Source organism: Apiospora marii, assembly GCF_038362585.1.
Source record: "Apiospora marii strain CBS 49790 chromosome Unknown utg000002l_segment0_segment0, whole genome shotgun sequence".
Classification (NCBI taxonomy): Eukaryota; Fungi; Ascomycota; class Sordariomycetes; order Amphisphaeriales; family Apiosporaceae; genus Apiospora; species Apiospora marii.
In genome coordinates this window covers 3,508,306-3,528,493 of record NW_027117373.1, presented here as the reverse complement: position 1 = coordinate 3,528,493, position 20,188 = coordinate 3,508,306, and the positions used below count along the sequence as shown (strand labels likewise).

Sequence of the window (20,188 nt, the reverse complement as noted above, 5' to 3'; positions counted from 1 at the left end):
GAGCATGTGCCCGTCTGCGGCATCGAGTGCCGCGTGGCTATGCTAGCAACATTTCCGCAGTGGGTCTCGGTGCGATTGGACTAGCAGTCTGGTCCACTTGTCGTCAGGGAGTAAGTAGCACTCGGGATACATAGGGCTTCGGGGCAGCATTGCGGTGTGCCTATGAACGGAGTCTTTTCCAGGTCGGTCAATGAACCGATTTTGCGTGGATGAGCCGGTCGGCCAGGGTGAGAGGCCTCCCGGGTCGGTTCAATATCGGAGTGGGTCACCCAGACGAGCCAACGCAGGTCCTTATCGCGGTGGACGAAGGCTTCACGGTGGCTGGCAGGCTCGAAGAGGTGATATCGTGGGTTTTAGCCGCGTACAACGATAAGACACAAAGTGGGAATGTGCAAAGGATGATATTTTACAGAATTGCTTGCTGTATTAAGGCTATATCATTATATTCATCAAGTATAGATTCAAATTGTATAAAAAGCAGCCCCGACATCGTTGCCTGTATCTTGTTGAATTTCGAATACAAGTAGCGAGCTGGCAGCCTAGGTTGTTCCCCCCTTCGGAGTATCTCTGCAAGAGCTTTTTTTCTTGTTTGTCTGTCTCAAGGGCAACCTACTCTCTGTGAGTCTTGTATTTCTGCTAGGTAGGCTTGTTAGGGATTGGGGGAAACGTAGAAAACCTTCATAGGCCTACGCAACGGCTCCTACTGTATGCTTTGAGCCCAAGGCCCCGGGAGGAGCTACCAACCGGCCGGGCCACTTGGGAAGCAGGGCACAGAGACAGGCCAAGCCGAAGGCGGCGGTGCCCAGAGCCCAGCCGGCGTGAAGACCATCAAGGTAGGCCAGGCGCACCCCCTCCAGTATGTCGCCCGAGAAGGCGTCTTTGATGCCGGCTGCGCCCACCGCCAGCACCGCCTCGCCGTCTAAAGCGGGCGCGTAATGGGGGACCCTCAGCAGGAGCATGTTGTTCAGCACGGCGTCGGTCACGGCCACGCCCCAGCCTCCGGCCAGGAGCATGAAGACTGTGCACGTTACTGTCAGCACCGGAACAGTTGAAAGAGAAGCCGTTGTAGTAGTTGAGACTTACATGAAACAGTAGAGACGGCAGTCGACACGTCCTCGGGTGCGCTCGTGATCGTCGCCACGAGGTTGGGAAGCTGGACTCCCAGCCCCGTGCCCACGCCATACAGTATCTGGTAGCCGATGATGGCACCCAAACTCTCGTTGAGGCCGAATGTGAAGATGAGGCCACAGCCGATGGTCGAGACGATCCCCGACGCGACGAGGAAAGGCTGGAAGACCTGGACCTTGCCGGCCAGACCCGAGCCAATGGCGGTCGCGAGAGCTGTGGCCAGGATGGAGGGGATCATTTTGATTCCGGATTGGACAGGGGAATCACCCTGGATGGCCTGGAAGTAAATGGGAAGTTGGTACTGCAGAGCAATGTTGCCGGCGTTGAGACTAAGCACGCCGTGGGATGTCAGCGACCTGGATCCTAAAACAGAACAGAGTTCGAGAATATTTGGGAGAACAGGCCAGTTCAGGGGAGGAATTTCAACCTACAAGAATATAAACCCGGCGGTTGCTCCAATAGATCTTTTACGGAGGAGGCGGTAAACAATGAGAGCGCGGTCTCCCTGGTACCATTCATTGATGGTGAAGAGGGCCAAGATGACAACACATCCGACCAGCAACCCGATCTCGGTGGCGGACTTCCATTCGAATGCGATGCCTCCCCATTGGATGGCAAGAAAGAAGCAGAGAACGCCGGCAAACACCAGGACCGATCCGACAGGATCAAAGCTTAGTAGGACCTCTCTCCAAGGAGTTCCATGGCTCGCCTTGGCCGCAGCTGGCGTTCTGAACCAGATAAGCATCGAAATAATCGTGACACCTCCAATGGGGAGGTTGATGTAAAAGCACCATCGCCTATCCGCCCCCTCTCGAGATCAGTCGTCAAATTGCCAAAAAGGGGGCCTTGAGTAAGTAGACACATACCAAGTAACATCGGAAGTAAAAACGCCCCCGAGCAAGGGACCGGCAATACTGGCAACCGTAAAAACCGACCCCATAAGTCCAATGACAATGGGCTGCACGCTCGGCGGGCACACGAACGCCGTGATGGTGTAGCCGCCGCCCGCGATGCCCGCGCCGCCGAGGCCCTGGATCGCACGGCCGCATGTCAGCGCAAGGCTGCTCGGGGCGAGGGCACACAGCAGACTGCCGACTTCGAAGAGGAAGACGGCCGTGACGTAGACGAGGCGCAGCGAGAAGAACTTGTAGGCTTTGCCCCAGGCGGAGATGAAGGCGGCCAGCGTGAGGAAGAATGCACTGATGTGGGAAGGGGGCAAGGGTCAGTATTGCGTACATATATCTTCAACTTCCTGACTAAGTACCAGTATATGACTGCATTCCTACATACCTGCCGTACCAACCAGCGTCGGCCATGCTGTTGAATTCGGTCGTGATCATGGGAATTGCGGTACCAATGATACTCATGTCCAAGGCAATCTGTCAGAGCGGGAGCATTGGTTAGCCTTCTCGCTTAAAAGGAGTCAAAAGTAAACCTGACTTGATCTTATACTCACCAAGAATGTTGCCAACATGAGACTAAGGACAATGATGGTTCGTCTGAAAAGGGGCGGGTAGGTGACCTCAACCATTCGGGTATTATCAAACACATCTTGACGGTCTTGCTTTTCCAAGCTCGTTGCCACCCCGGAAGGAGCTGAATGGTCATTTTCCATGTTCTGTACCGGCATTGCTGCGAGCTTGCCGGATATACTGAGGGAGCAAGAGGTCGGTTGATCAGAAGAGGAAACTCTGTAGATCTATTCCAGGGGTAGTGGGATAGCCAGGACTAAGGACTCTGGAGGGATGAGAAGCAGAGACATGTTCAAAAAACTTATGACAGTAATATGATCTCATCTTATATACCAAAAAGCTTCTACCAACATGCCAATGGTATACACATAGCTGCCGTCTCTGAAAATGGAGTTAACTAAAGTGGGACCCGGATTCGCACATTTCGGACAACTGGGACTTGGTAAGTCCTGAGCAGAGTCGACGTTCAGATCTGGGTACCGGCATATGTGAGCCGCATTTGCCGGATAGCTGGAAGTCGACGCCAATTGTCGTATGCGGGAATGCACAGCAATCAATTGCCAAGAGTACGATACCGGTACTTCATCTGAAGTCTGAGAAGACAAGGATGTGACTCATGGTTGCCCGTATTGGCCAATCACAACTTAGAGTGCCGCCATGCATCAATCGTTACCCACCGAGATGCAAATCTTCACGACCAGCTTTTCTTCCACCGATATGTACTCCAGTAACGAGACAATCTTCAACAACCAACCACCGACCAATCGTCTCAGCGATTGGATCAATAGCTCGGTTAGCTCAGTTGGTTAGAGCGTCGTACTAATATTCTCTCACCAGAATACTTAAGTAATGCGAAGGCCATGAGTTCAAGCCTCATACTGAGCAGCTTCTTTTTTTTTGTCTTTTTCCTTCTGCAACAGACATGCAGCTCAATCAAATTCGGCATCTGTCATCTCTTTTACCTTTTGCTACTGCACTGGAAATGACGTAGCCATGCTGCTATCGGAACTTGCCCGACCTGATCAATGTGCGCATTTGAGATCGTCGACAGTATACCGTCTTATGTCACCAGCCTGAGCTACGGCGGGCGTAGTGAGCCGGACTACTTATTGAATAACTGGCAGGGCGTATTATACTAATACGAATGCGAGGATGCGATCAGGCAGAACACCGGCGACCACTTCGATCGGGCACCGGAGAAGGAGGCGGAATGGAGTGCCGAGCATCCAGTCTGGGCCGTGGACGACCTTTTCAACATTCTCTAGGGTCAGTTCCAAGGCTTGAAGTTCGTGCTCATCGGTTCGCTCGAAGTCCATGATACCTACACTGACGGTGACGATAAATCAGACGTGATCTCTGCTGTCTAGAGAATTAATCGCCAACACGACTGGCCGGATCTGGCAAACTTTCGCAAACAAGCTTGTGTGTGGACCGGGGTATATGAGAATTCCCCGGAATTTTTCGTAGAAGACGGCGAATATGAGGACACGAACAGAGGTGACTCACAATGATACATTGGAGGAAGCAACTTGGATGCCCTTGGTGAGAACTCATGCTAGATACACGGGCAAGCAGGGCACAGTTCCTTCCATGTATTGAACAAATGCCCCTGGGCTGATGTTTCTCTTCTAGTAGTAGTAAACGATCGGGTATAAATGAAATTTATTTTACCTAAATTCTTCTCTTTTCCCGTTAGCTATATTATATAATCTTTTCTTGCCCACTTCCTGTGATGATAGTGATGAAACCTACCAGTCATTTAACAGCTTGCTCCTCATTTTTACCTTCACCATCTCCGTCCTTGCGCCGACCCTTCTTGACAGCGCCATGGATATCCACCGTCAGCGGTCCAGCACAGTACAGGTTGACCTCCTTCTAAGGGGAGGCGATCTTTGACATCAGACAGCTTGTGTTCAAAGGTCGACTCGATGTTGTTCTCATCGAGTGTTTTTAACGTGGTCTCGGGTATGAGGCCGCCTCCCCAGGTCGGGTCCTGGCTGTGGTGGGTGATGGTGCTGTAGAGCTTGTTCGTATCACGCGTATTGTCGAGGAGCAAGGCCTGATCGTAGCAGTAGTCGGGGTACATATATCGTCGTAGATCCCCCAGCAGATCATTGGTTTTGTTGACCGCGACATTAACCTCGCGAGTGCGGGGGTCCCGTGAGCCGAGTGGTCTCTGACCGGAACACTTGATGTCGCAGGGCCAAAGGGCACCAAGCACCTTGGGCCTCCAGTCATCTAATGCGTCCCTGATTCTTGCAGCGATCACATCCAAGTCCGGCACCGCCTGCAAGTCGGCCGCAGCTCCCTAGACTGCTTTATCGACGGCTCGTCATGCCTTCATGAAGACGGGTGTCGTGGGGAATGCCGCCAGGTTGATTCGGAGCACATAGAGGACCATGGTCTTGAAGTAGACCAGGTAGTCGCTGATCTTGTCAGCTGGACTGTCAGTCCACCAGTTGAGTAGGGCAAGCTTCATCAGGCCGAACGGCTCCAGAATGTCAGTAGGAGCCAACGCCTTGATGATCAGCTTCAGGTCGTCCTCTACCTCTGAAGGGAGGTCGTAGGACTTGAAGAACTTGATGCCCGATGCCAGCAATGGCTGACTGGCGTGATCAGGTGCCGTCTTCTGCTGGGCGATGACAGGGACTCTGGCGTCCGGCTTCAGCACGCGTTCCTTTGGGTTGTCCTTAGTAGCCTTGTCGACCCATGTGGCACCATACAGAATGTCGGGCAGTTCCTTGCCCTCGATGACATCCTTGACATTCGGGCGCGTTGGCTGGACGCCTCGGACGTTCCATGGAGCCCCGTCAACGGCAGGTGTCTCGGCTGTTGGTGGTCCTGTCCGCCAATGAGAATCATGATGTGACACCTATGCTGAGTTCTCTTCCTCTCTGGAGCGGTTCTGAGAGCGTGCGTTGGATCTTGAAGCCCCCAGAAAAGGTGAGTAGCATAGGGCTTTTGGGAAAGAAAGACATGGAGGTGGAACTTTAAGTGGTATTTATACAGCCAAAAATGGACCGGGTTAGGCATGGAAGGTGAAACGTAAGTGAGGGCTGACAAAATTTATCGTCAGGAAATCGAGAATAGCATTAAAAGGATTGGAATGTATACGTACCTGTAACTTGAACAGGTGAAAAAGTGGCGAGTTGGGAGAATCAGCAAATTTAGAATGCCAGAGGAGGATGGGAGGGATGGAAGTGCTAAAGGTGAAGGGCTGGTGAGAGAAGACATATTATATTGGTATTAGTATAAAGTTATGGAAAGATGGCCACAGGCTAGATAGCGTAACAAATGGTTTCCCTCAAAGCAAACAAATGGCAATTGACTGGTATCTAATACGGATGGCGGTGGAAGAAGGTGGCTAAGCCAAACTGTGACCAGAGGAAACAATTAGCCCTTCTTTAGAAAGGTTGTTAACATGGTTGTTCTCTGAGTAAGGAAACAATGCTATTGACTATTAGCAATCTATTATTGCTCATAGTTATTACACACAGATCTTGCAGAATACAGCACGCAAACACGACTACTGAACCTCCCGTATAATGCAGACGTTTATATTATGATGGCACTAGTCTTGCTCACTGGGACACGAAATCCAGATGTTGTGCTGACAACGGAGGCCACCCACCTCGTAGCCAGTCTCATTTCCCGCGTCCATACTCGCATCAGCAGCCTCGCCCGTCCATTCCTGCTCAGTCTGCTCGTCATCGTCGATCAAACCAAGCCAGTGTGAATATCAGACCCATCATGTCCTTCGTGTGCGCCGCTTAGCTGTGCATCATGGCCGTCGCCATAGGGTGATTTGTCGTGAGGGATCTGCGTAGTTCTATGGTGATCAGGAATGCCAGCCACTGCATTCTCCAACACGATGTCCTTGTCAGACGGTGACACGCTCGACCCGGTGCCGCCGGACTGTCAAGCAGAATGAGGTGAGGATGCCTGTGCGGCGCGCGCCATCGCTTCCCAGCTGTCATCATTCGCATTCAGCAGCTGAGCTGGAGTGAACGTGGGGCCGGCGGAGGGATAAGGTCCAAGCTCATCGATGGCAGGTTGGAGGAGGCCCTTTATGAAGGGATCGTCGAGGATGGCCTCTGGGAACTGATAGACAGCGACGCCGGTTGTGCTGTTCTTGACGAACTCGGTGGCCTTTGTACACATTACTCCGAAGAGCTCGAGCATCTCCTTGAGAGTGCTGACACCTGTGTAGATGGCTCTCTCCTCGTCCGGGACATCGACCACACGATTCTCAGTAATCAGCAGGCTCCGCATCAGGAGGGACATGGCAAAACACACGCGCAATGCGATGAGAACGGTCTTGGTGACTTCTCCCCACAACAAGTGCTGGATACCGGCATGTTCCGATTCCCAACAACCTTCCAAGAATTCGCCGACGTATTCATCGATATTATCGCGGTGGAGGGGTACGGATGACAACTGGTATAGGGCCAGCACTTCCATGAATCCTTGGCAGCCATGCTGTTCAACGAGGCTCTCAACACCAGGAAACATATCAAGACTAGTATTGTGCTTTCGCTTGCTAGTGACAAGTTCGAGATCGTCGCAGAGCTTACGAAGTGCTGGCATGACAGACCGGTGCAGCTCGGCCGTTACTGCTATCATCGCAGTGAGGTAGTCTCGGTATTCGTCGCCGCTCGCCTCGCTGGGGGCCTTGCTGATGATGTCGTCTACGTGGCCAGGCATTGTCTTGGAGAGGGGCTCGAGGAATGCTTTGACCTTTGCAATGTCTCATGCGGCCGTCGAAGAGGGGTGGGAAGTGTATCCCCTCACCTTCAGTGTGTCCTCGAATGACACTTTGAGAGATTTCCACCCACCACCGTCGAGGTGGATGATGTCTATTCCGTTGCCATAGTATTCCTTGTGGGTTATAGGCTTCACGGTCTGCATGGCATGCAGAATCTGGCATGCATCACATACTTGCCATGGCTCGCAGTTTGTATTCTTGCACTCCGAGGAGCAAGGTATAGCCGTGTGCCGGAAGCGCGCCCTTTTCACCACCGGCATGTCAAGAGCGTAGGTCGGAACGTGTCAGTCGTGTTTACAATGATGTAGGCGTCGGAGGTAGCAGACTTCTTGCCACTCAGGTTAAACAGGTCTCGAGGAGAGCGTGCTGTGGCTTCCGGGCATGTTACGTCTAAATATGTAGGTCAGTTCTTGATTTTCTGTTGGATGGCGGTGATAGCACGCAGCAGGTGAGACAAGACGCAGTATCTTTTTTTTTTTTTTTTTTTTTTTTTTTCAGCAATTTATTGTCAGGCAGAGCGAATGCCCCCGGACTGGTTTTTTTATGTGTTTTCTGTGACTTTCATCGGTCGTCTATGAACATGGTGTCTCCTCATGAATTGATGTTTCCCTCCTAACGCCGAAAATTAAATGAAACCCTAGTAAACTCCTTTTGACACCTCCTTATGCATATGATCGCTGTCCACCTTGGGGTATCTCTATGTCTTGTGCTCATGTCCTCGTATCATCATGTCCCCACAACTCGTATTCGTGGAGTGAGGTCCTATCTCACACAAATGCCGGTGCGGTGCACCATTTAGGTGCGGTTGATAACAGCCCAAGGGGCTTCGTTGAGGTTGAACTGGAGCTTGGCATGCCGCGAGGCTTGGTACTTCTCGATCGTCCCGGCTTGGGACTTCTCGATCGTCTCGGCTTCGAACAAGAGGTCGCCGCCTTTGCGCAGGCTGTCGGGGGAGATGTCGCAAGCGCGACCGAGGTGAGCCGCAAGCGTGGCGGAGTCGCCCTTCTTATACCAATGGGGCGCCATATTGACTGACTTCAGCCTCTTCTCGTGAGGTCCCAGGTTCTCGTCGGCCAGGAGAATGTCCCACACGCGCTTGCGGTTCTTCTCCGTGGGGCTCAGGTAGTCCTTCTCCGCGGGGCTCATGTACTCGTAGCGATCGTCATCGCGCGCGCCCATGCCATCAACGAAGCGCCCATACGGGTGCTCCCGGACGATTCTGTCGCGTCTAGCCTGCAACTCAAACTTCCTCTTGTACAGCTCCTCGAGCTCCTCCTCGACCAGGCGCACCGCGTCTGCCGGTCCCACTTCGTCATGCCCTCCATCTTCTACCAGGCCCTGTTTGCATAGGTCTCGTTGATCCAGTGTGGCGGAAATGGACTTTTGGATGTCCTCGAGCTCCGCATCCAACGCGGCGATTCTGTCCCTCGTGTTCGGCTCAGAGTCCATGTCCTCATAATCGTCCTCGTCTGTAGTAGCGCCGGCTGGCAGAGACAGCTCGCGGGTCGTATGAAACTGGTAGATCCTGACGCCGCTGCTCGAGGGTTTCCCATTGCGCTCTGTCAGGCGCGGGGCCTTCGAAGACCTCGAGGGCATCGTCCTGCCATGATGGCGCTCTCATCGATATGGGCAAGATGATGGCGTGGCGTAGGGCCTTGACGTCCAGGAGCTGGCCGGCCGCCTGGAGGTCGGATGTCAGGAGTCGACCGACACATTTCGGGGGGTTACAGTCGACAATAGCCACATACATTTGGGACATGACTGTGCCTTCTTCGATGATCGGGGGCAGGCCGCCGGTGCGTGTGCGCGATCGCTTGTCGCACTCCTTGGCGGACATGGCGAATTCCAGAGGGTCGAGGATGAGCACGGTGCCGACCGTCACGGAGCGCACTACACAGACCACAAAGTATACGAGGTACTCGGCCATGGATGGAGCCAGAGGATCGTTCAGTCTCTCGCCAATCTTGTGCGGTAGCTGATGGCCGAGGGCTCATTACGCAGGGACTGGACGAGGGCCTCGCCACGAAGTAGCGGGGGTGGTGTAGCGCCCATGACCTTGGAGCAGAGGACCTCGGGCGCGCTAGGCATGCGCTGGGCGTCGATTTCCTCCTCGTGCTGTTGCTTGATCTCCTCTATCTCTAGCGCAGAGATACGGTCGCGGTTGATGAGCTTGCTGATCCATGCTTGGCCCTCTTTCGTACACCATAGCCAGTACGGGATGAACGGGGAGTCAAGAAGATGACCGTGGCCATTGGTAGTCACGGCCTTGTCTAAGGTGCGCACTGCGTCGGTCAGAGGAAAGGGTATCAAACTGGGTGGCGTGAGCCGCATCATGCTACCAACAGCTGTCGAGGAGCCATGCACTGCCGGTCGGAACTCACCCAGCCCGGCAAACATGCCGCCCACGTATTCGCCGCAAAGGCTGTTACGGTACACGGCCATCACCTGCTCATCATCCTCAAGCGAAGGGTCGGGGCGCGGGGATGTCGCCACCGGCATCTCGAACATGTCCAAGCCACGCGCATTCTTGTCATCAAGGAATGACTGCGTCAGGTCTGTGAAGGCCACGCGGGGCAGCTCCGGCACATCGTCGTCGGCCATGCTGGTCACGAGGTGTAGTGATCGGTCTGGATCAGAGGTGAGCAGTTGAAGACAAGTGGATGCTGGAAGTAGGAGTTGAATTTGGTGCCCACGGAAAGTGGTAGGTAGTGGGTTTGGGGAAAGGAAGAGATGGAAGTGGGAATTTAGGTGGTATTTATACCACCAGAAATGGGCTGCGTCGGGCGTGTAAAGGTGAAGTGTAGGTCAAGGTTAACAGCAGCATTCAATGTCGAGAAGAGTAAAGGAATATGTACCTGTGAGGAAAAGGTGAATTGGGAGAAGGGGGAAATGTAGTAAGTGAGAGGGTTGAAGTGTAAAGGTGAAGAGTTGGTGAAGGGCGGTAAAACACAATAGGGGACCTAGGAAGCAGCTACAAACAATCGACCTTTGTCTCCCAGAACGAAGTACTTACTGACACCACTTACAGTTATTACTACCTAACATTCCGTTAGTCGCCATATCTCTCACTAAACCAACACACTTCGTCCAAATCTCTCCACATCTCTCCTCGCGCACTTCCTCCCGCCTCCCCTCGCCTCATCTGCCTCATCAGCGTTACTGCCATCGTCGACCGTCACCTCTTCGACGTCAAAGTCCCCCTGGCCGTTGATCAGGGCGCCCAGAACAACAACGAGACTGGCGATGCTGACAAGGACATCGAGACGCGCAAGCGGCGTGCCATGCTCGTCAATGCTTGCATTGGTCCGGATCGACTTACCATCCGCATATGGCTGAGACTCTTCCGCACTCTCAAGAAGCAGCACCGACGAGCTCAGAAATACCGCAACGTGCTCATCAAAGAGCAAGCTGAACTCGCCATGAGAGACGCTGCAGACCTCAAGGAGGAGATGGTCCGGACCCGTCTCATGGTCACGAGCCGCCGCCTCCGACAGGCCACCTGGGAGTATGCTAAGCGTCGAGCCTATACGATGGCACGCTCTCGATAGACGGAGGAACAGGTACCTGCTTCACATGGTGTCAGCATACATCTGGGTTGGGGCATCACGTGTTGACTGCCCTTTTTAGATGATACCATGGCATCACTGCATAGTTAGATGGAATCTATTTCACGTATCCCGGTCGCTATCTGACTGGATGATGTTTTCAGGTGCATAATCATTGCCATCGTGCGGCGGCCTGTTAACGGTCTGGTATGAGCAAACCGGCAAAGACGAGAATATAGTCAAGTACATCAGAAGTCTTCACAGAAGGCAGAGACGTGGATATATATGCAGTACTGGTCTTACTTAGCCCCTTAAGTTGAGTTGTGTATACACCACACGCGTCGTCGGCGCCAGCGATGAAGTTTGATTGGTCCATCTAGCTCGGGGAGCCAGCCTTTTTCCAGGTTACACCGAGGAGGGGGCTGACACTGTTGATGCCTAAAACATGCATGTCCAATCATATTTTCCGTCCACTTTCTCCTCCTATGATATCTTTTTCCAGCTGTGTTGTTCCGCACAGTTGGTTGAGACCCCCGCATTTCCTCGCGGTTCAACTTCCTGAGCTCAGGGGCTCTTAACATTGACACGCAATACATCATAAGAACCAGGTGTCCGTCATGAGAATGCCCATGTTCCAACAGGAAAGCACCGGCGAAACCCACAATGGTGTGGCAAACTCTGATGAAAGGTACGAAAGAGATCCATTAGATTGCGATTGTTGGTATCTAACAGCTCGCATACAGTTTATTCAGGACGGGTGCCTTCTCAGACCTAAAAGTGGTCTGCGGCGGGCGAGAGTGGAACCTCCATCGCAACATTCTATCCTCACGCTGCGAGTGGTTCAATAAAGCTCTTCGTGGTGACTTCAGGGTGAGAGGGCGGGATCAAGTTGAAATCTCGGATGGCGGTGTGTATTAATCATAGACTTATCTAGGAAGCTCATACCCAAGAGATTGTAATTCAGGAATTCGACGCCGGGGACGTTGAATTGATGCTTGAGTATATCTACATTGGAGGTACGTTCCGCATGCATCCCTGTATACCATGGATATGCCTGATTATCGAGAAGTTATCGACTTCGATACCAAAAGGGGAGAAGCTCCCCTGATCGACATCTGCATCCGGTTCTACGATCTCGCCGACTTCTTCGCCCTCCCGAAACTGCAGGAGTGCGCGGTGGCCCAGTTCCGCCAGTACAACACCCAGAAATGCGCCCCCCTGCAGAACCAGTTCTGGAAGCGGGACATCGACAACATCGACGAGATCCTGTACGATCTCCGCGCCGCCTACGGCCAGACCACCGTGGCCGGCGACGCCTTCCGCGGGCTGATGAGGACCTTTGTCCACGAGACGCGGTTCCGCTTCTTCCGGTGCCCGCAGTTCATCGAGCTCCTCGACGAGATCCCCGAGCTGGCGGCCGACGTGCTCACCACCATGATCCGCAGCGGCGAGTTCATGCACATCACGTACCCCGAAGTCTGCTCCGCTTGTTTGCGGCAGAAGCCTGATGACGAGCACCACTCGCACACCATGATTTCCACCATGAGCAGGGCTTACTCGCTGTGCAGAGCGTGCGTGAGCATGAGGGCGCCGCCTTTAGCGCCGTCGACGGAGGACTGGGATGGGAGGTGGTCGGCGTGGGAGCGCGACAAGGCGACGCTACATCCGCTTTGAGACGAGGATGCATATCTTTTCAACTGCTTCTATTACGACACATGATATCTAGTATTTCTACCTCAACATGACTATCTAGTACGCCAGTTTGGGTTGAACGTTTTTAGAGATTAAGAGAACTCTCAAGCTGTTCATTTCAACCCCTGGGTCGTTCCAAAATTGGTACATATATCAACATTTCACCCATATCCAGGCCACGAATAGCCTCATGGCGAGTATGGCAAGACGGTAACGTATGGGACACCGTCCATATCCCAAACGTCCCAATTGTCCGAGTGTGATGGTTCTGCGAACGGAATGAGAGCCGCGACACGCCAACTATAGAAAACAGATCATCAGTATTCATCGTCTGCGCGAGTCGGGGCTTTTCCCAATGCATAAGGAGCTATGATAGCAGAGTAAAGACAAATGAGATATGAAAGAAGGTGGTATATAACTTACTAATAATCACCAGGCGCAATGTACGACCCGTTGGCCAGCTTGCCAAACCACCAAAGGCTGTAGGTATCGTGGTAGGTGGGCATATCGCCACGAATCAAGTAGAACATGGGCAGCGGGACCGTGTCCTCCTTGTCCTCGGAGGCCGGGTCGAAGGCCAGGCTCTGACCCGAGTGCGCATAGACGGCGGCGGAGCCGATGTAGCCATCCGTCTGCCCGAGAGCGGGCGGGTACTGCCAGTTGTCTTCATGCCATCCCTTTTCGAAGATCTAGAGTGAACAGGCACGCAGTCAGTGTCTGTTTTTGACAGCCAAAACATGGTGGCTTAACTTACGTCCCATCGCAACTCTTGCGAACCGTAGCTCAGATCCACTTTGAGCTTGGGGAAATTCTGGGCGTTCTCACTGAGGTTGAAGTCGTACCTGTTATCTGCATCAGTTTCCGCTTTGTAGTCAGGGTAGTCATTTGCAAGAAGGTGGACCAAGCATACGTGTGGAACTCTGGCAACGGTAGCCTGTCAACACCACCGAGGTGCTCGGGGCTGCTCCCTGGGAACATGTTCTGGCGATAGTGAGTCTGAAGGTCTGCCGCCATACCTGTTTGAACAAGTCATATTAGCAGCACAGTCATCTGGCCATCAGTTCATAAAACTAACCTAAATACGGGACGGACAACTCCTCTTTGTTGCTGCCGGATATCAGTATCTTTCCACTGTACAGTCCCAGCTTCGCTGTGTCGTAATCTGGGTAGGTGAAGTCGAATCTGGTATTTACGAACGTTAGTCCCTAAGCTAATCCAATAACAATTTGCTTCTAGACTGCACTCACTTCGCTGTCCGAGATTGCCCAGGCGGAATACTAAACTCGCCCGACGGGAACCTGACGCTCGGGATGATCTCCTTGGGCTCCAAGCTGTGCGACTCCACAATGTAATCCTCATAATCAGGCGCCTGCGCATCAACGCCAGCCCAGGGCTGCAAATTGAAGCGGTACGTGACGGGCTCGGATCCGCCATTCGTAATGTCTACCTGGTGATCACCCTTGAAGTGCGCCGTGTCGTTCAGCTCCATCTTGTCAAACGACAGCGACGTCGTGTAGTTGAGAATCTTGGCGGCGTTGATCATGCCCGCCCCGACCTGCGCCACAGGCGCCCACGCCGACATCATGATAGGAGGCGCGGGATGCCCGTTTCCCCCGGGTGGCAACGGGTCGAGGACGGACCAAGCGACGGCTCCACCGCTGGAGATGATGCGGTCGACGAGCGTCTTGGCGAAGCCGGGCCCGTGTTGGCGGCGCCCACCGTGCTGGCCGATGTAGAGCGCCGCGACGCCGGCGACGTACGGGCACGCCATGCTGGTGCCGCTCAGGGTGGCCCAGCCGCCGCCGGGGTAGGTGCTGTAGATGTCGCGCCCGGGGGCGGCGATGTCGGGCTTGAGATGGAGCTCGTAGGTCGGGCCCCAGGTGGAGAAGTAGCTCGGGACACCGCCGGCCGAGTTGTAGGCGCCCACGACACGGCCCGTGTCCGACTCGTCCTCGAACTGGGCCGTCGCGTTGCCGCCCGCGCGCACCGTCTCGAGGATGGCGTGGGCCGCTTTGGCCTCGATCATGGCGACGGTGGAGGTGGGGCTGCCGAACAGGGTCTGGATGGGCTGGTCGTCCGCGTAGAGCAGGACCATGTCGGCGTCGAAGTCTTCCAGATTCCTCTGCTGTTTGGGGACGGTGCAATTTCCCAGGCGAGCCAGGACGACGACCTTTGACAAGTCGGACGTGTTGCTAGGCAGCGGAGAGCAAATATCGACCATGATGGGGAGGATCGGCGTCCATGGCAGCAAGTAGGGCTCGCTTGGGGCACGAGTGCTAGCAGGTAGATATGCTGAAGTCGAAACATTGGAAGCCCCATCCAGATTGAGCCTGTGCGACAAGGTTAACCTCTACTGCGATGATCGTAATACACATCCCCCAGATATTCGCACAACCCCAACCCTATTAACTCACATGACTTGGAACGGCAGCGCTGGAACAGTGCTGGAGTCGATCGAGGCGACTGCCAGTACGTTTTTCCCGGACGCACCGTTGCTTGCGTAGAAGGGCCCGTAGTCTCCTTCATTGCCGGCCGATATCGTGACCACGACCCCTTGATCAACGAGTCGCGATGCCACTACGGCCCACGGGCCATCAGACCATCCGCTCGTGCCTCCGATACTAGCAGTGATGATGTCGGCCTAGTCATAAAACCAATCAGCGATTATATCCAGCGTAGCAAGCCGGAGCTATCATGCTTACTCCTGCCTCATATGCCATTAGAAATGCCTCAACTAGAGTGTCGTCGTCCACAGACCTCTGTTACATCGCATTAATATGATTGACGTGGGTTATGACGGACTGTAGCGATGACTTACGTCGCCACCTTCCGAAAAGACCTTGTATGAAAGAATGGTTGCCTCAGGGGCAACACCAGTATACCTGTAGTGTGACGAGTCAAATGGGAGTTGCGTGACATAATTACTCTTGTCATTCAGAACTACGCACCAGTCGCTCTTTCCGGCAAGTACTCCTGCCACGTGAGTCCCGTGACCTATTGTTTGGTCAAGGGGATCGTTATCAGGCTCCTTGGGCGATGCTGGCCAGTCTTGTAGGCGCCGTATTAGCTTCTGCAGCAGAGCAATGGGTGAATACGTACCGCCATTCCCAACTAGATCGTAACCTCCAGCCACTTTGAAGCCCGGACCGAACCCACCGCCAAGCTGCCCCGTTTCAAGTACATATGTCAGTCACGTTATGCGTGTAATATCGCACCGGCACAGCTGGGGCTCTCGGCTTACAGCGGGATGAGTATAGTCTGTCCCCGTATCCACAATGGCCACCGTAACCCCCTTTCCGAAGATCCCGAAGGCGTGCGCCTTGTCGACTCCCGTCCACTTGTGCACCGAGTAGTTGGCCGCGGCGGCATCGTCCGAGAACCTAATCAGGGGTTCCGACGGAGCCAGTCTGATGCGCCCGATCGGCCATGCCTTGGACACGTCTACGAACATCTGCTGCAACGTGTGGGCGCTGTCCGCGGCAGCCTCAACGCTCAGGCCGTGGAAAACGCCCGCATCAAAACTTTTCGTCACCTTGACGCCGGCCGACTCGACGTTGGCGGCGAGCGTTTTGACGCTTACTCCCTGGTCACAGCGTGTCAGTTTGCTGTTCCGAATGCGCGATTAGACGAAGCAAGATCCTTACATTTTTAGCTTGCAAGATAAATCTCTTGGGGGCAAGGGGGCGGGTTCCATTCGAAATATCAGCGCTGAAACCCCTTTGCGCCGCAGCAACAGAGCTGCCCAGAAATATCGAAAGGTAAGGTAATAAAAGCATTTGATCGAATTAATGTATGCTCGGAACAGACTGCCAATGTCCAAATCGTGACCCATGGGCGACTCATCGAGATATATCTACATAAACACAGCTCTAATATCTGGTTCTATCGTCGGCGCTAAGTCGACTGCACAACGGAAGAATATGAGTTATCGTGGCACCTTCCATAACGAGTTGACTTTGCGTATTTGCCAGGTTCGGGTGGGCTGCGATGTTGTCTCGATGGCATGGAAGTCATGCGAATTGATCAGCAAATGCGTGGCTCCTCAGCTGCACACCAGTAATTACCTCGGTAGTAACATCACGAAGGGGGCGCGGTTCATCGGCTCGTAAGCCGTCGAGCTGATACTTGATGAGCGGTTAATATAAAAAGTAAGCGACATCGGATTGGCAATGAATACACAACTTCGCTTAAGCGATGGCTGTCGGTTGTGGCCAGTTGCCCCTGAGATACCTTCCCGTTGCGGGTCGATTGTCGAAATGCACGCGTGACAATGCACACCTCCCGATGGGGTTGCGATGCAGAGTCTTATCGTGTCCGTAAGCTTCGCCGACCGACCGACCTGCGGGATTCATATGTCCCATCTTCCCTATTGGCCAGCGCCGTTCCAACTCCTCTGCAGCGTAGTATTTCCCTCCTAGACCCCTGCTTGGTGGCTGGCATCGGCCGACTGCGACAGGCGATCAACGAGCGGCGGTCTTGGCTTTCAAATTCCATCAATTATACGCTGCCAAGAGACCCAGGCACCAGGAAGATTCCTGCGGGAGTTTCAGGAACGCAAGCCGGTTCTATTATTAGGTAGTGCATCCCGTCGGCGGCCTCCTCGGCGTATGCACAGCGACCTGAGGGTGCTTTATTAATCACGTGACGCGCCTCCAGTTTATGGCGGGCATCATCGCGATTGTTGGGGGCCAAGCACCACCATCAAATCTTATTGGCCAAGTTGATGACTTGGAAGGATATCGAGATGTGAGGCATTCGTTGAAACCGTATGCGATTCTTCAAATCGCCCATCGAAAACGTGAGTAATTGACTGCACATACCAGTAAAAAGAAGCGACAGTTTTGGTCCTTGAGGAAGGCTCGATTGGATTCAACCGTGCAGCGTCACCGCAATGACGTTGCTGACTTTCCATGACGTACCTGTGGCGCACCCGGATGCCTGGCAACACATGAAACTCGAACGAGAGCGGCCGACGTCCATTTTGCCATAAGTTCACCAACAAAAAGCATCAACAATTCCGACTTTTGAGACACATTCCATCAATTCTTTGACTTCTACATATTCCAACTACTCATCATGTATATCCCCGATGCCCAGAACGTTCTCACCGCCGGCCTGGCCATGGCTGGCCTGCTCACCGAGCGTACGTACTCATTCCCTCTCCCTCCTTGACGTTACAGCGTCTGGACTTGTTGTGCGGGACACCGACAGACATGCTAACCCGGTTTGGCCACACAGCATCGAGCGTCGCCAAGGGCGAGGTCATGGATTACGCGGTCGAGAAGTGCATCGACAAGGACGGCAACATCCGCTGCTCCAAGCCCTTCACCGTCTCCAAGTCGACCTGCTACAAGATCGAGTGGAGCACCGAGGGCACCCTGACCCACACCACCGCCGAGGTCCGCGACGCCGGCTCCGGCGAGCTCGTCTACTACCGCGACACCAACGGCGACTGGACCCCCGAGAAGGGCGAGGTGAGTGTCCCCATCACCAATTGGTTGACTCCTGCCACGACGTGTCTGCCTGCCAGCCAGTGTATGGAAACCAAAGCTAATACCTCCTGTTCAGCTCGTCTACCTGGACTTCAAGCCCAAGGTCGTCGCGACCGGCAACCAGACGGTCAGCTATGAGGTCAAGACCTGCGAGTAAGGGACGCTTATCGTTGGAGCATTGCCGGAGATGCGGATACAAAGATAATCATTGTGGCGTTTGGGTGAATGGGTGTTCAAAGGACTTTGATATGGTCTGGCGGAACAAGGACTTTGTTTGCCATAAACTTAATAGAGACTGAATTGATCCGTTTCGACATCCAATCCAAGTTTCAGCCCGTCTTCACCTAAGTGTATGTCCATGTAGAGCAGCTTAAGCAAACCTCCGCAGAGGTGTTGCAGGACATTATGACTTGAACTAGAGTCCTAGTCGCTAGGCACGACAGCATGCCGCCAGGAGCATGGACTAGACTATTGCAGTTGGTTTCATTCATTGACGCCGTGGAAGATCTGTTTGGCAAACCAGGATAAAGTAAGTGTTTTGAGGCCTGACAAAACAGCTAGGGGGGCGAGCTGGATATAAAGTAGTGTTCATGGCTAAGTTTCCATTAACCAACAATGGAATTGTTGGGCAAACAGGGGATATGCAGCGAAACAATGGGCTATTGTGTTTGGTTCTTTTGTTGTTGCTGGCGATCATACCAATTGTGACCTTCAGGGAGTTGCGTGACTGACGAGTTGATAAGCATCGACGCTGCTCACTATCATTAGCGGTGTTGCGGGCATGTTCTTGGTATAATACACAGCGACACCCAGCAATAAATCTTCCCCCAGCACACCTTAGTGATCACCATCCACCACAATGGCTACCTGTCTACCACTGACCCTTTTCCTCCGCAAGCCTCGTCTGGGCGACGACGCGTGCAATACTGATAGCCCCATCGCTCAAGATTCGCTGGATGTCCATGGACAGCACAGCGACTTTACCTTCGACTCGGTTGTGTATCTTATCCCAGCCTCCCCACCTGCTGGAGAGCAGGAAGGTGAGGTATTTCCGCACAGCTGCGACTATACTGATGCGAATCAACGGTGTATTGCGCTTCCGAAGCCCATGCCTGGGTTTCTGGTCAGCCTACTCGTTGAGGATCCAGCCCGCACTGGCCGGCAAACCGTCAAACTCGTCTCCCCGTGCTGGAAGAGAGTCGCAGATGCCGTGCGGGACATCACCTTCGTGGTTACGGACGCCGCCACCGACCAGCTCGTGGCCGCCAGGCCGGGATCCTTCTATAAAGCCACCATGCTCGTGCCACAGGCCATTCTGCCACGGCTCACCGGAAATGCTGACAGAGATTGGGGCGCAATTTTGTTGGCGTTTGACGCCCAGGGGTACGGTATGAACATGGAGATTCTGATTGGGCGAGTTCCCGATTGCATCTCTTAGGATGTGATATCAAGGAGCCGAGGCACCTGCTATCAAAGTGCTAGGTAAGTCATGCTGCCGAGCCAGGTGCCAGCCAAGTCTCTGCGGGAGACAGATGATCGTTGTCTCCCTTACAAGAGGTCAACAAGGTGAGACGTAGACACATTCGGAAGTCAGAATGATCCGGGCTTCATGAAGTAGAAGTAGCGTACACAACCAGAAGCTGAATAGAACTTTGGTAAAAGTAAGCAATGCCCACTTGATCGTATCCATAAAAACCACCCATGCTTAGCGGCGAACCCAACGTCCCAACTCTTCGGCACAGTTAGACCAGGGACTCGGGCTCCGGCGAGCTTAAGATCGGCACCGGAATAAAGGGCCTTTCATGAGTAGTAAGCCACGGCGTTTTTCTCATTGATCTTGACGATGGCGGTTCATCCTTTCTTTTCTTAGTCTTCTATCAAAGCCGCGGTAACAATCTAATTGACGAGTAGAACCCACAATGGCGTTGGTAGACGTTTGACTCTGCATGCTAGCATGAGCTGGCTGGACGAGGCTGGTCAAGCTGACTTTGAAAGAACAAGAAATAAAGCAGGCGACAGCATCAAGGGCAGGCCTTACTACTATTGAGAGCCAGGTGTCGCGTGTGCGGTCCGCGCTGCTAGTCTCGGCTCTAG

The 20,188-nt window shown here is 53.5% G+C and overlaps 9 protein-coding genes across 9 annotated transcripts; 4 read left to right on the top strand and 5 right to left on the bottom strand.

Moving 5' to 3' along the window:
- Positions 1–80: 80 nt before the first annotated feature.
- On the bottom strand, positions 81–1,873 carry PG985_002786 (uncharacterized protein; the record flags this gene model as incomplete). The annotated part of the gene is made up of 4 exons (XM_066822555.1): positions 81–321; positions 745–1,018; positions 1,084–1,484; positions 1,560–1,873. 4 exons carry the CDS (start codon positions 1,871–1,873, stop codon positions 81–83), a joined length of 1,230 nt encoding a protein of 409 aa, XP_066689987.1.
- Positions 1,874–4,932: 3,059 nt separating this feature from the next.
- PG985_002785 (uncharacterized protein) lies at positions 4,933–6,261 on the bottom strand (the record flags this gene model as incomplete). Its single annotated transcript, XM_066822554.1, has 2 exons — positions 4,933–5,441; positions 6,186–6,261. 2 exons carry the CDS (start codon positions 6,259–6,261, stop codon positions 4,933–4,935), a joined length of 585 nt encoding a protein of 194 aa, XP_066689986.1.
- Positions 6,262–6,518: 257 nt separating this feature from the next.
- PG985_002784 (uncharacterized protein) lies at positions 6,519–7,304 on the bottom strand (the record flags this gene model as incomplete). Its single annotated transcript, XM_066822553.1, has 1 exon — positions 6,519–7,304. One exon carries the CDS (start codon positions 7,302–7,304, stop codon positions 6,519–6,521), a length of 786 nt encoding a protein of 261 aa, XP_066689985.1.
- Positions 7,305–8,160: 856 nt separating this feature from the next.
- PG985_002783 (uncharacterized protein) lies at positions 8,161–9,292 on the bottom strand (the record flags this gene model as incomplete). Its single annotated transcript, XM_066822552.1, has 2 exons — positions 8,161–8,849; positions 8,896–9,292. The coding sequence occupies 2 exons, from the start codon at positions 9,290–9,292 to the stop codon at positions 8,161–8,163; spliced, it is 1,086 nt and encodes a 361-aa protein (XP_066689984.1).
- A 405-nt stretch (positions 9,293–9,697) lies between these two features.
- PG985_002782 (uncharacterized protein) lies at positions 9,698–10,913 on the top strand (the record flags this gene model as incomplete). Its single annotated transcript, XM_066822551.1, has 2 exons — positions 9,698–10,003; positions 10,419–10,913. 2 exons carry the CDS (start codon positions 9,698–9,700, stop codon positions 10,911–10,913), a joined length of 801 nt encoding a protein of 266 aa, XP_066689983.1.
- Positions 10,914–11,527: 614 nt separating this feature from the next.
- Positions 11,528–12,584, top strand: PG985_002781 (uncharacterized protein; the record flags this gene model as incomplete). The annotated part of the gene is made up of 4 exons (XM_066822550.1): positions 11,528–11,598; positions 11,663–11,780; positions 11,845–11,926; positions 11,980–12,584. The coding sequence occupies 4 exons, from the start codon at positions 11,528–11,530 to the stop codon at positions 12,582–12,584; spliced, it is 876 nt and encodes a 291-aa protein (XP_066689982.1).
- Positions 12,585–12,790: 206 nt separating this feature from the next.
- Positions 12,791–16,378, bottom strand: PG985_002780 (uncharacterized protein; the record flags this gene model as incomplete). The annotated part of the gene is made up of 12 exons (XM_066822549.1): positions 12,791–12,902; positions 13,026–13,291; positions 13,357–13,444; positions 13,513–13,618; positions 13,678–13,784; positions 13,850–14,932; positions 15,017–15,243; positions 15,305–15,361; positions 15,421–15,484; positions 15,551–15,765; positions 15,844–16,185; positions 16,247–16,378. The coding sequence occupies 12 exons, from the start codon at positions 16,376–16,378 to the stop codon at positions 12,791–12,793; spliced, it is 2,799 nt and encodes a 932-aa protein (XP_066689981.1).
- A 1,300-nt stretch (positions 16,379–17,678) lies between these two features.
- PG985_002779 (uncharacterized protein) lies at positions 17,679–18,251 on the top strand (the record flags this gene model as incomplete). Its single annotated transcript, XM_066822548.1, has 3 exons — positions 17,679–17,745; positions 17,841–18,076; positions 18,171–18,251. The coding sequence occupies 3 exons, from the start codon at positions 17,679–17,681 to the stop codon at positions 18,249–18,251; spliced, it is 384 nt and encodes a 127-aa protein (XP_066689980.1).
- Positions 18,252–18,953: 702 nt separating this feature from the next.
- PG985_002778 (uncharacterized protein) lies at positions 18,954–19,532 on the top strand (the record flags this gene model as incomplete). The annotated part of the gene is made up of 1 exon (XM_066822547.1): positions 18,954–19,532. One exon carries the CDS (start codon positions 18,954–18,956, stop codon positions 19,530–19,532), a length of 579 nt encoding a protein of 192 aa, XP_066689979.1.
- Between the last annotated feature and the right edge of the window lie 656 nt (positions 19,533–20,188).